This window comes from Neofelis nebulosa, chromosome 17 (assembly GCF_028018385.1).
Source record: "Neofelis nebulosa isolate mNeoNeb1 chromosome 17, mNeoNeb1.pri, whole genome shotgun sequence".
Taxonomy (NCBI): Eukaryota; Metazoa; Chordata; class Mammalia; order Carnivora; family Felidae; genus Neofelis; species Neofelis nebulosa.
In genome coordinates this window covers 5334395-5352266 of record NC_080798.1, presented here as the reverse complement: position 1 = coordinate 5352266, position 17872 = coordinate 5334395, and the positions used below count along the sequence as shown (strand labels likewise).

Genomic DNA, 17872 nt, shown 5'->3' with positions numbered 1-17872 from the left:
GCTATCTTGATTACAGCTTTGTAGTAGAGGCTAAAGTCTGGGATTGTGATGCCTCCTGCTTTGGTCGTCTTCTTCAATATTACTTTGGCTATTTGGGGTCTTTTGTGGTTCTGTACAAATTTTAGGATTGCTTGTTCTAGCTTCGAGAAGAATGCTGGTGCAATTTTGATTGGGATTGCATTGAATGTGTAGATCGCTTTGCGTAGTATTGACATTTTTATAGTATTTATTTTTCCAATCCATGAGAATGGAATGTTTTTCCATTTCTTTGTATCTTCTTCAAATTCCTTCATAAATTTTGTATAGTTTTCAGCATACAGATCTTTGGTTCGGTTTATTCCTAGGTATTTTATGCTTTTTGGTGCAATTGTCAATGGGATCAGTTTTTTATTTGTCTTTCTGTTGCGTTATTATTAGTGTATAAGAATGCAACTGACTTCTGTACATTAATTTTGTACTCTGCGACTTTGCTGAGTACTGAAAGCTTGGCTTCATCTTTGCCAATTTTGATGCTTTTGATTTCCTTTTGTTGTCTCATTGTTGATGCTAGAACTTCCAACACTATGTTAATATCGGTGAGAGTGGACATCCCTGTCGTGTTCCTGATCTCAGGGGGAAAGCTCTCAGTTTTTCCCCATTGAGGATGATATTAGCTGTGGGCTTTTCACAAATGCTTTTTATGATATTTAAGTATGTTCCTTCTATCCTGACTTCCTCGAGGGTTTTTATTAAGAAAAGATGCTGAATTTTGTCAAATGCTTTTTCTGCATCAATTGACAGTATCATTTTATTGACAGGATCTTTATTAATGTGATGTATCACATTGATTTGCGAACGTTGAACCAGCCCTGCAGACCAGGAATGAATCCCACTTGATCATGGTGAAGAATTCTTTTTATATGCTGTTGAATTCGAGTTGCTACTATCTTAATGAGAATTGCTGTATCCATATTCATCAGAGATATTGGCCTGTAGTTCTCTTTTTTTTGCTGGGTCTTTGTCTGGCTTGAGAACCAAAGTAATGCTGGCTTCATAGAATGAGTCTGGAAGTTTCTCTTCCCTTTCTCTTTTTTGGAAAAGCTTGAGAAGGATAGGTGTTAACTCTGCTTCAAATGTCTGGTAGAATTCCCCAGGAAAGCCATCTGGTCCTGGATTCTTATTTGTTGGGAGAGTTTTCATAACTGATTCAGTTTCTTCACTGGTTATGGGTCTATTCAAGTTTTCTATCTCTTCCTGTTTGAGGTTTGGAAGTGTTTGGGTGCTCAGGAATTTTTCCACTTCTTCCAGGTTGTCCAGTTTGTTGGCATATAAGTTTTCATAGTGTTCCCTGATAATTGCTTGTATTTCTGAGGGATTGGTTGTAGTAATTCCATTTCCATTCATGATTTTATCCATTTGGGTCCTGTCCCTTTTCTTTTTGAGAAGCCTGGCTAAAGGTTTATCAATTTTGTTTATTTTTTCAAAACACCAACTCTTCGTTTCATTGATCTGCTCTACAGTTCTTTTAGATTCTATATTGTTTATTTTTGCTCTGATCTTTACTATTTGTCTTCTGCTGGGTTTGGGGTGTCTTTGCGGTTCTGCTTCTATTTCCAGTAGGTGTGCTCTTAGGTTTTGATTTGGGATTTTTCTTGTTTCCTGAGGTAGGCCTGGATTGCAATGTATTTTCCTCTCAGGACTGCCTTCGCTGCATCCCAAAGCGTTTGGATTGTTGTATTTTCATTTTCATTTGTCTCCGTATATTTTTAAATTTCTCCTCTAATTGCCTGGGTAACCCATTCATTCTTTAGTAGGGTGTTCTTTAACCTCCATGGTTTTGGAGGTTTTCCAGACTTTTTCCTGTGGTTGATTTCAAGTTTCATGGCACTGTGGTCTGAAAGTGTGTATGGTATGATCTCAATTCTTTTATACTTCTGAAGGGCTGTTTTGTGACCCAGTATGTGATCTATCTTGGAGAATGTTCCGTGTGCACTCGAGAAGAAAGTATATTCTGTTGCTTTGGGATGCAGAGTTTTAAATATATCTGTCAAGTCCATCTGATCCAGTGTATCACTCAGGGCCCTTGTTTCTTTATTGATTGTGTGTCCAGATGATCTCTCCATTGCTGTAAGTGAGGTATCAGAGTCCCCTGCAATTACCATATTCTTATCCATAAGGCTGCTTATGTTTGTGATTAATTGTTTTATATATGTGGGGACTCCTGTATTCGGCGCATAGACATTTATAATTGTTAGCTCTTCCTGATGGATAGACCCTATAATGATTATATAATGCCCTTCTTCATCTCTTGTTACAGCCTTTAATTTAAGTCTAGTTTGTCTGATATAAGTATGGCTACTCCAGCTTTCTTCTGACTTCCAGTAACATGACAGTTCTCCATCCCCTCATGTCAATCTGAAGGTGTCCTCAGGTCTAGAATGAGTCTCTTGTAGACAGCAAATAGATGTTATTGGTTTTTTTAATCCATTCTGATACCCTGTGTCTTTTGGTTGGAGCATTTAGTCCATTTACATTCAGTGTTATTACAGAAAGATATGGGTTTAGAGTCACTGTGATGTCTTTAGGTTTCATGCTTGTAGTGCTGTCTCTGGTCCTTTGTGGTCCTTGCAACATTTCACTCACAGAATCCCCCTTAGGGTCTCTTGTAGGGCTGGTTTAGTGGTGGTGAATCCTTCAGTTTTTGTTTGGGGAAAACTAAAATACATTATTGTACATCTTTAAAAATACTTTCCTCATTTTTGAGAGAAAGAGTGCATGCAGGGTAGAAGCGGAGAGAGAGATGCATATTCAGAAGCAGGCTAAAGGCTCTGAGTTACCAGCAGAGAGTCTGATGTAGGGCTTGGACTCTTGAACCATGATATGATGGTGTCTTGGGGTGAGGTCAGATATCCGACCAACTGAGCTACCCAGCTGCCCCTCCAAAATTCATTTTTATTCTTAAATATTCTCTGAAAGGACTTTGGAAATTCTGGAAAATGAACCAATCCATGCCAAAACTAATCATTGAAATCATTTCAAATATAAAATTGGTTTAATCCTTCATTCACTTACTCACTGAAATGTTTCTAAAAGTTAGAATTTTTATCTTCCTTTTTCAGTGTCTAACTGTGATTGTTTTGAGAGGGCTTTTCCGAGGGTTCATTATTCTTCTACCTTGCCTTATCCCTCCTTTTCCAAAGTCTCTAAATTTGGTAATAACCAGACAGTCTGTATGCAAACATCGCTGTTCAATGTTATCACATAGTCCCTAATTTGGATCTAGTTTTTATGTGTGGTGAACTTCAGAAGGCCTTTAGTGAGAACTCTATCTTCCATAATTACCAAGGTGTTTAGTATGGAGATACAACTTTCCAATGCCAAGAATCTGGCAAGAAACGTGAAGCAAGGGTCAAATCCTCGATTTCAGAGAACTCCGTTTCCAAACATCCAGTATAAAAGTAATAAATGTGGGAAAGTGTCTTATGAAAGCTCAAATCCAATTGCACATCATTGCATCCTTACTGGAGAGAAGACTTAACAATGCAGCAACTCTGGTAAACTTTTAACCAGTCTTCAAAACTTGCTCAACAGCAGAGATTTCGTAATGGGAAGAAAGCTTACAAATATAACAATATGGCAAAGGCTTTCAGTACCACAAAACTTGTCAACACGAGGTGTGATATATACTGGGGAGAAGGCTGAAAGGTGTTTTTAAAAATGTGGCAAAGGCTTTAGGCAGAACTTCAAACTTTGTGACCATCACAGAGTGCATACCGAAAGAAAGATTACCAATGTAAAAAAATTGACAAAGCATTTAATCCTCATCAAAACCTTTCAACATGAGACCGTCCTGAGGAGATAGCTTACAGATGTCAAGAATGTTGGCAAACTCTACCCACAACTGAACTCTCATAAAACATCAGAAAACTACACTGGATATAAACCCCAGAAATGTAATGAATAACGAAAAACTTTGTGTTTAATGTATATTTGAAAAACAACAAACTTATTTGAATATAAAAAACATTACAGCTGTGAACAGTTGGCAAGCTGTGTAATGGAATGTGAAATCTAAATAAACGCAGAGAATTCTCAGCAGAAAGAAGTCAATACCACTTTTGAGACATGATTCTAAATCAGTATTTATTATAGATGAAAATCCAAAGTCAAATCATTCAGATCACTTATTTAGCCTTGGACAATGGAGGTGCTATGGGGTGCCAACCCCTCCACAAGTGAACATCTGCTTGTAACTTGCGAGTCCCCAAATTTAAAAACATAGGTACTTTCCCATGGAAATAGCCTATTGTGGGCCAGAAGCCTCATCTAGAACAGCCAATAACCCATTTTTAATACATGGCCTATTTTATATGCAGTAATAATAAAGCAAGCTTGAGGAAAGAAAATATCATGGAAATCATAATGAAGAGAAAACAGATTTACAGTATATATGTAAATTTGTGTATAAGTGGATGCACACTGTTCAATCCCATGTTCTAACATGGTCAACTGTGTTTGTTAATCTGTGTGAAAGGATCAAGGGAAGATGGATGTGTGTCTGGAGAGGAATAATGTCACCGTCTCCTTTTTCTTCTGACCATAATTGCGATTTTGGGGGTGAGGGGGTGAAAAATATTATTAGCTCGTGTGCATGCAAAAGGATTTGATTGTTTTTGTCTCTCAGACATGCAGGGCTGTAGTATGATGGGGAATTCACTCATACCAACTTTTCCATGGAACATAATGGACATTGTCATGTACAATGTATGAAGAAAGTCTACATTCATATGGTGCTTGTGGCTGATCTATAACAGTGATGTAAGTCACCATGAAGTGATCGTTCAGGGCATCATTATTTGCATTAAAAGTAAGATAGTGTAGGGGCGCCTGGGTGGCGCAGTCGGTTAAGCGTCCGACTTCAGCCAGGTCACGATCTCGCGGTCCGTGAGTTCGAGCCCCGCGTCAGGCTCTGGGCCGATGGCTCGGAGCCTGGAGCCTGTTTCCGATTCTGTGTCTCCCTCTCTCTCTGCCCCTCCCCCGTTCATGCTCTGTCTCTCTCTGTCCCAAAAATAAATAAAAAATGTGGAAAAAAAAAATTTTATAAAAAAAGTAAGATAGTGTAGGGATGCCTGGGTGGCACAGTCTGTCAAGTGTTTGACTCTTGATCTCAGCTCAGGTCATGACCTCACAGTTCATGAGTTGAAGCCCCACGTGGGGTTCAATGCTGATGGTGCAGATCCTGCTTGGGATTCTGTTTCTCCTTCTCTCTGCTCCTCCCCTGCTTGTGCTCTCTCTGTCTCTCTCAAAATAAATTAATAAACTTTTAAAATAATAAAAATTTTAAAAAAATAAGTAAATACAAGTAAGATAGAGGAGCATTCTGAATTTTAAATAGATATGCCAGTTTTTTCTAAGGAGATTATGTTGGCTGTTGATTAAAATTTGCATGCATCTTCATAATAGCAGTCGATAGAAGTCAAGAATATTATGCAGTTGAAATAGAGATTTTCACACATCTTAGGCAAGCATAGCTAACTCTTGCATAAAAGGGTGTAAAATTATTGTAAATCCACATTTATTCAATGATGAGCCTCAGCTTGCACAGCATGGAAAGCACAACTCACAGATTCTTATATCAGAGGAACAGAATAGTTCTTGAATGCTTGAAATGGGTGTTTTGACCAAGGATCATACAGTGGTTTTGCAACGGTATGTTTAGCATGTGTTTGAACTTAATACATTTTGATTAAGAACACTGAATAGATTTTAATGTGTTAACACTGTCTTAATGAATGAACTGTTCCCCTACACCAACCTTAGCCTGCCCCACCTTCATTAAGGTTGTAGGTAAACAGTAACACAAAGTGCACTTGACCATTGAACAACATGGGTTTGGTCTATGTGGGTACATTTATAGTCAGGTTTGTTCATTGTACAGAAATTTATTTTCTCGTCTGATTTTCTTAACATTTTCCTTTTTTGAAATTCCTTTACTATAGGAATGTTATATATAACACATATAACATAAAATATACATTAATCGATCTCGATCAAGTTCCTTGTCACCAGTAGGCTATTAAAATATAGTGTTGGGGAGTCAAAGTAATACACAGATTTTCAATGGCATGAGGGGTGTCCACACTGAACCCCTGCATTGTTCAAGGGTCATGCTTGGGAAAGCAGTGGGAGATATCACTAATAATCTATTCTCCGCAAGTTTATGTATTCTAACTTCCTTATTCGGACTGCTGGAACATTAGGGTGCTGTTAATATGGATGACATGGAAGTATTCTTGAGAGCATAGCTAGTCAATTTCTTCTTTTTATTTTTTATTTTTTTAACATTTTTTCATTCTTGAGAGACCGGGCATGAGTGGGGGATGGGGCAGAGAGAGGGAAGGAGACACAGAATCTGAAAGAGGCTCCAGGCCCTGAGCTGTCAGCACCGAGCCCAATGCGGGGCTCAAACCCACGAACTGTGAGATCATGACCTGAGCTGAAGTTGGACACTCAACCGATTGAGCCACCCAGCTGCCCCTAGAGCATAGCTACTCAATTTCTTGATACTGTGGCCATGGGATCCATTTTGTATAACCAGACTGGCTACAGGGGGATTGAAGGGACTCTAGCTAGACCCAGCAGCCAATAGAGTAGATAATGCCCTCAAAGTCTCAAAGTAGTTCCTGCTTGGGCTTCCCCAATAACCTTTGTGAAAGAGCACCCACTCCCAGTGTGTCTACCTTCAGCATCCCTTAGAGAAGAGCCCTACAGAGTTCACCATGCCCTTCTCATGTGGGTTTGAATTGTACATTCTAGACTTAGCTTAGGAAGTGCAAAGCACTCCAACTGTAGACCCTACAAAATGCATCTGCCCCAGTTCCTGCCACTGTCTCTGCCTTCACTCAGCCTTGACCTCAAGGCATATTGGGTACATCCTCTGGGATCAGTGAGTAGCAAACTTTATTGTTTCACATTCTTTGTTTTCTTTTATTCAACCATGGCTCACAATCCAACGTCCCCAGGTTCTATTTAACTCCTGAGGGAACAAAGTTATTACAAGTATAATTATAAGCCATATGTACAGAATTATCAATTATTGTTTTTAACATTTTACACTCTTTTTCTCTGCTTATGTTGTTTTTAGGAGTATACAGAACACAAATTTTTATGGTTTGGGTACGCACAGAATACAGTATGTTATATTAAGCTGAAGATGCATTTTAGTTTTTTGTTCTTTTGTTTTTAATCTTTTTTGATTTTCATTTAGTTTTGAGAGAGAGAGAGAGCATGAGCAGGGAAGAGCCAGCAAGAGACAGAGACATAGAATCCAAAGCAGGGTCCAGGTTCAGAGCTGTCAGCAAACAGACCAACATAAGGCTTGAACTTATAAATCACAAGGTCATAACCTAACCTGAGCTGAAGTTGAATACTTAGCCAACTAAGCCACCCAGGTGTCCTGCTAAAGATGTAGTTTGGAATAAAAGAACTAACTAGAAAGAAGTGCAAGTATAGGGGTGTATATATTTAAGTGTGTGTACCTATATCTTCAGAAGGAAAGGGAATATTAGATCCAATGAGGTAATTTCAAAATAATGATCACGTAGTAAACAAAAATGTTACAGATTTAAAATGGGAATAATTTTCTATAGATCGTATTCGATTCATTTCTCCTAAATCTCCTGCATCATGGCTTGAGAATCTCCCCATGCAAATCCTGTCTTGTCTACCTGCCTATTAGTTGTGTAGCATATACTCTTTCCCTCATTCAAATGTTTAGGAACTGCTGCTTATCAGGTATACTCAGGGATGTTAAGAATGGTTTGCATGAAATGACATGGTGTTCCAAAATTAGTTTGATTATGGGAGTAGTTCAACAGTGAACATACTAAATTCCGTATAGTTTTATTAATACATTTCACTTCTCTCATTTGGACAAGAACACGAAGTAAGATTTCTTTAGTTACTGTTTTTTCCTTCTTGTAAGTGACATCATCCAAGTTCTCCACTGGGGAGTGAAAACTTCGAAGTGAAAACTTGCAGATTCATGTGTCATGGGTTGTTTTAACATTGACTTGATGAGACCAAGCATGCGATGTTGCTTGGTGCTTACTAGATGTTCTACATGTAGGGAGAAAACAATCTTGTATTAGGAATAATTCTGCAGCCCAAAGAATACTGAAAAACATCTAGGCTGAAACATTGCCATGAATTCTTCACGTGGGGAGAGGACACCGTCCAAGATGTGTTGCTGACTCTGGATGGAGAAGGATACATTTTGCTTGTTTTCTTTCCAAATCATCTCCAGTTTCTTTAATGTTCTCATCTCCATTACAGTGATGCAGGCATCACAGCTGTCCTTCTACGCTGTGTTGTGGATATCCCATTTTTACCGCTCTCCCACTCCCACATAAGCCGCACAGACTCTGGTAGGTTCTTAGGTGTGATTTGGAACTTTTAATTCAAAGGGAAATGGTTGTTAACCGGTATGGAGGCCATACCTGAGATTTAAATACAATGTGGTCATCACTTGCGTGGAGGAAAAGGAAAACATCAATGGGCCACAGGATTTTCTCATTCACTTGGCATAGAGAGAGTTGTGAGGACAGATAGAATATGAGGATGCTATCCTTGACCACCAGGACGATAGGTCCTACTAAAAGCACATATAGAGAATTCTTGAAATGCAGGGAAAGATCTGGTAGGAATCCTCCTTTGGTCACTGTAAAGTCTTAGGAAGACTTGTAATGAACAAATGTGACAGACATGGGGACATGGGAAATGTGGTAGGTTCTTAGATTGAGGGAAGTCAGATCCTTTCCTCATGTGTTCATGTGAATTCCTTGGCCGTCCTCAGGACCAGTTTCTTTGGATGCCATAGGTAACCATCCTTTCCCAGGCCCAGATATGTGGCAGTAGCTGGAAAGGGGAAATACGAGGATTTAAACAGTGTGGCCACTGCTTTAAGGTGTCATGTGACAGAAAGGAAGTTGAAGATGAAGCAGGCTTCTGAACACTAATAGTCAGAACCAGCAAGGTGGGTGTGGTGTTTCCACAAAGCACTGGCATCCCAGGTATACAACCCCAACACCTCTCTGATCCGTAAGATTGATGACATCCCAGGTATCTTGACTCCCTGCCAGCAGGGACCTCCCTGACTTCCATGCAGCCCCACGATGAGGCTAGTCCTGTGCTCTGGACTGTGTGCAAGACACAGATTAGTTGGGTACCAGATCACCAGTCACCAGGAGCGAGGATGTCTGCTTCACAGAGCCCACGTGGTTTTGGGGTTAGATGTCCCTGTGTTGTTTTACAGCCCATGGTCTTTGTCACCCATCCTGACTTGAGGGGAAAGAGGATTTTTATCAGTTGTAGAAACTGATAAGATAAAGTTGGGTAGCATGTGATAGTCACATTTCACATTGGTTCAATTGAAAGATAATAATTCATTTCTCAGTACCTGTTATTCTGTGATAAGCACACCATGAAATGTTGATGTGTACCTACAGAAAAGACAATGTAAATGGAGGGATGCCTGGCTGGCTTAGGCAGTAGACTACCTAACTCTTGAATGCTTGGCTGGAAGTCAAAACCCTATGTTGGGTGTAAGGGTTACTTCACACACAAAAAATTAAAAATAGAACTGGGTCGCTCAGTCAGTTAAGCCTCTGAATTTGGCTAGGTCATGATCTCATAGTGCATGAGTTTGATCCCCACATCGGGCTCTGTGCTGACAGTTCACAGCCTGGAGCCTGCTTCAGATTCTGTGTCTCCCTCTCTTCCCTCCTTTGCTCATGTTCTGTCTCTCTCTGTCTCAAAAATAAAGAAAAACTTAAAAAAAAATTTTTTTTTTTTAACATTTTTTATTTATTTTTGGGACAGAGAGAGACAGAGCATGAACGGGGGAGGGGCAGAGAGAGAGGGAGACACAGAATCGGAAACAGGCTCCAGGCTCCGAGCCATCAGCCCAGAGCCTGACGCGGGGCTCGAACTCACGGACCGCGAGATCGTGACCTGGCTGAAGTCGGACACTTAACCGACTGCGCCACCCAGGCGCCCCAAAAAAAATTTTTTAATAAAGAATAAGATCCAGAAGGCACAGATGACTCCCGTCAAAATCAACAAAAGCAGGCCCACACCAAGATATATTAGAATTAAATTTACAAAATACGGTGATAAAGAAAAACTCTTCAAAGCAGGAAGATATCTTTCACTTATCAGGTAGAATCATAAGGTTACCTGGTGATTCTTCAACAGAAACTTGGCAAGCCAGAAGGGAGTGGCATGATCTATTCCACGTGCTGACTGGGAAAAATAGGCAGCCAGGAATTCTCTATCCAGCAAGGCTATCATTCAGAAGGGAAGGAGAGATAGAGTTTCCCAGACAAGCAAAATCTCAAGGAATTCCTCACCACTGAACTAGCCCTGCAGGAAATGTCAAAGGGGAATCTTTAAGTGCAAAGAAGACACCAAAAGTGACACAGAAAAAGGATCAAGAAAGTTTCTAGAAACAATGACAAAACGAGTAATAAAATGGCAATAAATATATATCTATCAATAAACACCTGCAAAGAAAATGTACTATACATTCCAATCAAAACGCATAGAGTCTCTGAATGGAATAAACCAACCAACCAAAAACAACAAAAAAATAAACCCCAGGCCCATCTATATATTGCCTACAAGAGACTCCATATAGACCTGAAGACACTTACAGATAGAAAGTGAGGGTGGTAGAGAAACCTTTCTCACACAGATGAAGGTCAAAAGAAAGCCAGAGTAGCAATACTTGGGTTGGACAAACCACATATTTTGTTCTTGTGTGGCAATTATCCTGCTTTGGTACCAGGGCAATGCTGGCCTCCTAGGGTTATTTTCCGTGGGTTCCCTCTATTCTGCTTTTAAGATTTTCATGAAGATTGTCCTAAATTTTGTTTTGTTTTTAATGTTTGTCAGAATTGGCCAATGAAGACAAGAGGTTGTGGGCTTTCTTCTGCTGGGAGGTTTTTTATTCCAAATTCAACTTATTTTTTTGTGAGTGTCTAAGAAGATTTCCTATTTCTTGAGTTCAAGATTCGTTTCTCAAACTTGGTAACTTGTGCGTTGTTTAAAATTACATTTTTTTTACAATTTTGCCTAACTTGTTAGTATATAATTGTCGATAGTGATTTGTTATCACACTATGTATTTCTGTGGTTATCTGTTGTGAGGTTTCTGTTCCATTTCTCCATTTGGTGTGTGAGTTGTCTCTCTTTTTTTCTTAGTTAATGTAGTTGAAGAATTTCCAATATTGTTTGTTTTGAAAAACCTGGGCATTATTTTCCATGTTGTTGTTTATTCTGGTCTCCCATTTCTAATTTTTAAGTTTTTAGTTTTATTTTTTCATTTATTTTGAGTGAGATAGAGAGCACATGCAAGTGAGGCAAGGGGCAGAGTGAGAGAAACAGAATCTTAGTCTACTCACTGGGAGTGAAGCCCTACCTGGGACTTGATCCCACAACTCTGGGATCATGACCTGAGCTGAAATCAGGAGTCAGACGCTTAACAGACCGATCTATCCAGGTGCCCCAACTATTTTATGAATTTCTGATTTTTCCTTGGTATTTCCTTCTCCTCCTGCAGAGCTGAATGTGGGGCTTGAACTGGCTAACCATGAGTTTGTGAACTGAGCCAAATTCAATTGCTCAAACGACTGAGGGGCTCAGGCACCCCTGTTGTTGTCTTTAATATTTGTTTTTGGAAAGAGAGAATCCCAGGCGGGCCCTGTATGGACAGAACAGAGCCCGAGAAGGGACTGGATGTCACAAACCATGAGATCATGAAAGGAGCCAAAATCAAGAGTCTGATGCTAACCTACTGAGTCACCCAGGCGCTCCTTAAAGGCAAAGACCGTTTTGTGTGTTTCATTCACATTGCAGAATTTGGGTTCCCGATTCTCCAGTTTACATTTGCACACACATTCATTGCCAAGTGATTGTGGGAAGGGTGCACTAGCTGAGGGAAATTTGAGAGAGCCACAACTGCTGGCCTATGAAGCAGACTTAAGCCAGGAATACTGAACTCAGACTATGTGCCTTAAAAGATCAGCAAAATAGTGCCAATCATTCTGGGTGACCTTGGGGAGAAACAGGCATGCTTGCTATTGGGGGTGAAATTATCTACGTAGCTGTGGAAGGCAATTTGGTAATATCTAGCAAAATTATGTATACTTCTACTAATTTTGAGCACATCTCTTGGCTAACAGTTTCCCCTCAAATTTACCTAGACAGTACTTGCAAACTTGCACAACAGTGACCTTCAAGTATTCACCACCCCTATGTAAAAGCCAAAGATTGGGAACAACCCAAAGTCCTTTGGTAGAAAACCAATGAAGTGGAATAATGCCCAACTATAAGGAAGGAGGAAAGTAATCTGCATTTATAATTGCGTTAAAAAAAAAACTCTTTTGGAGAGTATCTAAGGAAAGAAAGCGTTGTATTTTGGTAGAGTATTAATAGGTGGATACATGGATAATTATACGGATAATAATTTTATAATCCTTTAAATGATAGGAGGGAGACTTTTCTATCATTTTAAGATTCTCATCCTTACGATCTATTAAAAACTTGAAAGTCAGTGTAAATATTAGTGTCACCTAAGAAAATAGCTTATTCCAATAAAGCAACAACCAGTATTCTCCCCTTAGACCACAGTTCTCATTATATTGCAATTGTTGGCAGGTGTTCTAAAAATCCTGCCCAATGCTGTTACATTCAAAATGTGCCCAAAGCCATAGAAAACCACCAGGAGGTGACCAGGATCCACTGGCTAGCTCTTACATGGAAATGAGATGCTGTTTGCCCACAGTCAACCTCATCTCAAATGAGCCCCTCCCCAGACGATGGAGGCTTGAGCCCCAGTATTGCCTCTGGTCCTGGCAACCAATGATTCTGCCATGACAGGCCTGCAAGGACCAAATGTGCAAGGCAGACCACCCGTTGTAAATAATCAAGCCCTCTTACCCTGTGGAGCTGTGCCAACTTCCGCTCCTGACACTCCAAATACGAGGACATCTATGTCTAGTTCTTCAAAATCAGAGGCACAGTTGTTGTAACAATGATTTCTTGGGGATGTGGAAAAGAGGAGAATGGTCGTTCCCCCAAAATCTTGGGCAGGAGCTGCTTTGTGACCACAAGTGTACTGTACAATTCTCAAGGGTGTAAGGGAGGACATCAAAATTCCATTGTGGTACATGCCTGGGCTCTTGCTCTACTCTCCAAATGAACTTGAACAGTGTGCCAAAATGCGCCTTTCTTTCCCCAGGTACCCAATATCTCTATGGTGTGTTAAAGACTCTAGATTGATAGGTAGGTAGGTAGCTAGGTCGGTAGGTAGACAGACAGACAGAATTCTTCATGATGGAGTCCTGGTAGGTTTTATCTTTTTGGAAATTCATAACCATTCTTTGGTATCTACTTCTTGCCATATAATTATCGTGGGCTGGATTTATTTTTATTTCTATGGGATCAGTTATACTGTGTCTGCCTTCACTTCTTCACTTGACTTTAGTTAGTCTTCTCTATCATTCTGGCTTCATTAGACATGCATCTGTTGATTTTAGGGGGTTTTCTAAACAACTGTTTCTATTGTTGATTTTTCCTATTTTTGCTTTATTCTATAGTTTTCATTTCTGTTTCATGTTTCAATTGCCTTCTGCTAATTTTGAGCACATGGCACATAGGGTGCTTTTCTTCATTTTCTGAGATACAAGAACGTGATTTGTACTACACCAAGAGATGCTACAGAATTCTCTACTAAGCTATGCTGTCAGTTCCTTGTGTGCAAGTTTATGTGTTCATGGAAGAAGCAAGTCCTGATGATTTCTTCTTAGCTGTCTTCCTGATATTCTGATTGATTTTAAGTTTCTATATTAGAAGTTGTCAGTCCTTCATCTGAGAGTAGTACCCTGGAATGATTTTACTTTTCTGTTATTTGATCTCAGTCAGGTATATTTTCACATGGTACCAAGACATTCCTGCTAAAGTCATGCATTGACGCTTCGTTCCAAAAAGGGTCATGAGTAGATATAAACACAGTTCCCTTGAGAATGTACACTTAATCACAGACTGGAACAAGGTTGGGGACAGTGAAGACCAAAGGTATCTGGGGACTTCTTCCCAGAGAATGATGATGAATGTAATACATATGGGGAAGTCTTTTATCAAAGTGCCAACCTTATTACACAGAGGAGTATCCCTAAGGGAGAGAATCATTATAAATATATTGAATGTGGGAAAATTCTTAACCAGTTTCCTAATGTTGGTGATCATCAGAGGATTCATGTGGGAAGAAACCGTTGCAGATATAATCAACCTGGGAGCATGTTTAGTCATTCATCAAGATTCAGTACAGGTAAGACAACTGGTACAGTAGAGGAAAGTTATATAGGTAACGTATGTGGCAAAGCCTTTGACCACCAGCAACTGCATGCTGGACAGAAACCTACAAATGTGAAGAATGTGGCAAGACCTTTAAATTGTCTCAACCCTTATTCAACATAAATTAACTCACACTGTATAGAAACCTTACCAATGTAAGGAGTGTGGCCATGTCTTTAACCAGTTCTCCACCCTTACAGGACATCAAAGAATTCATACTGGAGAGAAAACTTATCAAGAAAAAGAAGGTGGCAAGTCCTTTATCTGGCTCTCCTCCCTTTCAGGACATCAAAGAATTCATACTGTAGAGAAACCTTACAAACGTCAACAATATGGTAAGACCTTTCGGCATCATTCACAAATTTCTGAACATCACACGGTTCATGCTGAGGAGAAACCTTACCAATGCAAAGAATGTGGCAAGGCCTTTAACTGGCGCACAGCCCTTAGGAGACATGACAGAATCCATACGGGAGAGAAAACTTACCAATGTAAAAAATGTGGCAAGGCCTTTGTGAACTTCTCAAACTTGACACAACATCGCAGAATTCATACTGGAGTGAAACCTTACCAATGCCAAGAATCTGGCAAGGCCTATACGCGACAGTCAAGCCTTACCAAACATCACAGAATTCATACTGGAGTGAAACCTTACCAATGTAAAGAATGTGGCAAGGCCTTTAGCTGGCTCTCAGCCCTTACAGTACATCACAGAAGTCATACTGGAGGGAAACATTACCAATGTAAAGAATGTGGTAAAGCCTTTTACTGGCACTCAGCCATTAGGTTACATCAGAGAATTCACAGTGGAGAGAAACCTTACCAATGTAAAGAATGTGGCAAGGCCTTTAACCAGAAATCAAACTTTAAACGACATAAAGTAATTCATACTGGAGTGAAACCTTACCAATGTAAAGAATGTGGCAAGGCCTTTACCTGGTCATCAGTCCTTAAGATACATCACAGAATTCATAGTGGAGTAAAACCTTACCAATGTAATGAATGTGACAAGGCCTTTTACTGCCCATCACATCTTGATGTACATCACAGAGTCCATACTGGAGAGAAACCTTACAAATGTAATGAATGTGGCAAGACCTTTAACCAGAAATCATACCTTAAACAACATAAAGTAATTCATACTGGGCAGAAACCTTACCAATGTAAAGAATGTGGCAAAACCTTTAACTGGCAATCAGCCCTTAAGGCACATCACAGAATTCATAGTGGAGAGAAACCTTACCAGTGTAAAGAATGTGGCATCGCCTTTAGCTGGCTCTCAGCCCTTACAGAACATCACAGAATTCATACTGGAGTGAACGCTTACCAATGCAAAGAATGTGGCAAGGTCTATACGCGATATTCAAACCTTAGCAAACATCATAGAATTCATACTGGAGTGAAACCTTACCAATGTAAAGATTGTGGCAAAGCCTTTAACTGGCAATCGGCCCTGAAGGCACATCACAGAATTCACAGTGGAGAGAAACCTTACCAATGCAGTGAATGTGGCAAGGCTTTCATCCGGCCCTCAGCCCTTACAGTACATCACAGAATTCATACTGGAGTGAAACCTTACCAATGTAAGGAATGTGGCAAAGCCTTTAACTGGCAATCGGCCCTGAAGGCACATCACAGAATCCACAGTGGAGAGAAACCTTACCAATGCAAAGAATGTGGCAAGGCCTTCATCCGGCCCTCAGCCCTTACAGAACATCACAGAATTCATACTGGAGTGAAACCTTACCAATGCAAAGAATGTGGCAAGGCATATCCGCGACAGTCAAGCCTTACCAAACATCACAGAATTCATGCTGAAGACTGACTTTACCAATGTAATGAATGTGGAAAGGCCTTTTCCCCCACGAGGCACATCTTAATGTACATCACGGAATCCATCTTGGAGAGAAAGGTTACCAATGTCAAGACTGTGGGAAGACCTTCTCCCACCAGGCACATCTTAATGAACATCACAGAATCCATAACAGAGAGAAACCTTACCAATGTAAAGGATGTGGGAAAACCTTTCTTCACTGTTCATCCTTGACTTATTAACATAGTATTCATACTAGAGCAAATCTTCCAAATGTTAAGACTGTGACAGAATTTCTAAGGATTCCTCAACTCTTATTCCACATCAGATAATTCATACTGAAGAGTAATGATACCCATTGATACCCATTGGAAATTGTTAAGATAGTAAAGCAATGCTTTACAAGTAAACCCTGATTCTTCATCAGAGAACATATACTGGAGATGATCTTACCAATCCAAAGAATTTGGCAAGCCTTTTAATCAGTACTCAAGCCTCATCCAACATCACAGAACTCATACTGCAGAGAAAACTTACAAAGAATGTGGTAACAAACGTTTCAGACTGCTCAAGCCTTACTCATTACCATAGTTCCTGTTGCACAGAGACGTTACAAATGTAAGGAATGTGGCAAACCTCTAGCCTGGACCTCACAACTGCCTCAGTATCATAGTTATGACACAAGAACAAAAGTATAACATGTAAAGGGAGTGGCCATGCCTTTAACTGGAATTCAGTCATGACTCAGTATCCCCAAATGCCTACTTGGGGATAATGTATGAATAAGGAAAGACCTTTTTAAATATACACTTCAGAAAACAAAACCATACAGAGAGGAAAGTAACCTGAAAGATAGATATATATAGATATAGATATAGATATATAGATATAGATATAGATAGTCATCTAATTACCTGAACGACAACGTCACAGAATTCACAGTAGAAAGAAGTACATTGGCCACTCTATTCAGACATTATCTCCATAAAAATACTTAACCATATGGGATAAAACAAAGTTGAACACTTAGATAATGAATATGCGGGTATGCCGGAAAATAGAGAAGGGGGTGGTGTTTTGCATAGGAATAAGTAATTTCAATGTGGTTTTGTTATACCTTGGCCCTCTTAAAGATGTTGACTAGCAAGTAATAATTATTTGTGCCCTCAAATCACTTCAGACAATTCACTGATTCCCAGGGGGTGTTGAAAGTATGTGGCTGATTCTTCCTGCATCAAAGATATCAGATGCCCTTCCCTCGTAGGTGGGACTCCTGCATACCTGATCTTCCATGGAAGATGAAGGACAATATGATGTAGAATCTATGAACAAACTTAAATGGAGGTGTCGTTTATGTTTCTAACACTGATGTAAGTTATTATGAAATGGGTTTTCAGAACATCATTCTTGAACATTTATTAAAACTAAAAATGTTTCTGAATGTCACAAATAAAATGTTTTATTTGTTGGTTTTGTGCAGTCCAGGCACATACTGAGACAACTTCTTAACAGATATAGTTAAAAGTAGAGAATACCAGTTGATGTGGTTGAAAGGAAGAAACCTTCACAGATAACAGAAAGAGAGTAACTAACTCTTCCCTGACATGGCATAGGATTGTACACTGACATCGTTAAGAATTACCTTAGGTCTCAAAGTGTTCTGGTA

General features: G+C 39.7%; 1 protein-coding gene across 1 annotated transcript in view; it reads left to right on the top strand.

Moving 5' to 3' along the window:
• The window catches only part of LOC131499027 (zinc finger protein 420-like), a 43964-nt gene extending 26909 nt beyond the window's left edge, over positions 1-17055 (top strand). Inside the window, exon 5 of the mRNA XM_058706675.1 lies at positions 14594-17055. Within this exon, the coding sequence (XP_058562658.1) occupies positions 14594-16218 (1625 nt within the window). The 3' untranslated portion in view covers positions 16219-17055. The remainder of the gene's footprint in view (positions 1-14593) is intronic.
• The last annotated feature ends 817 nt before the right edge of the window (positions 17056-17872 follow it).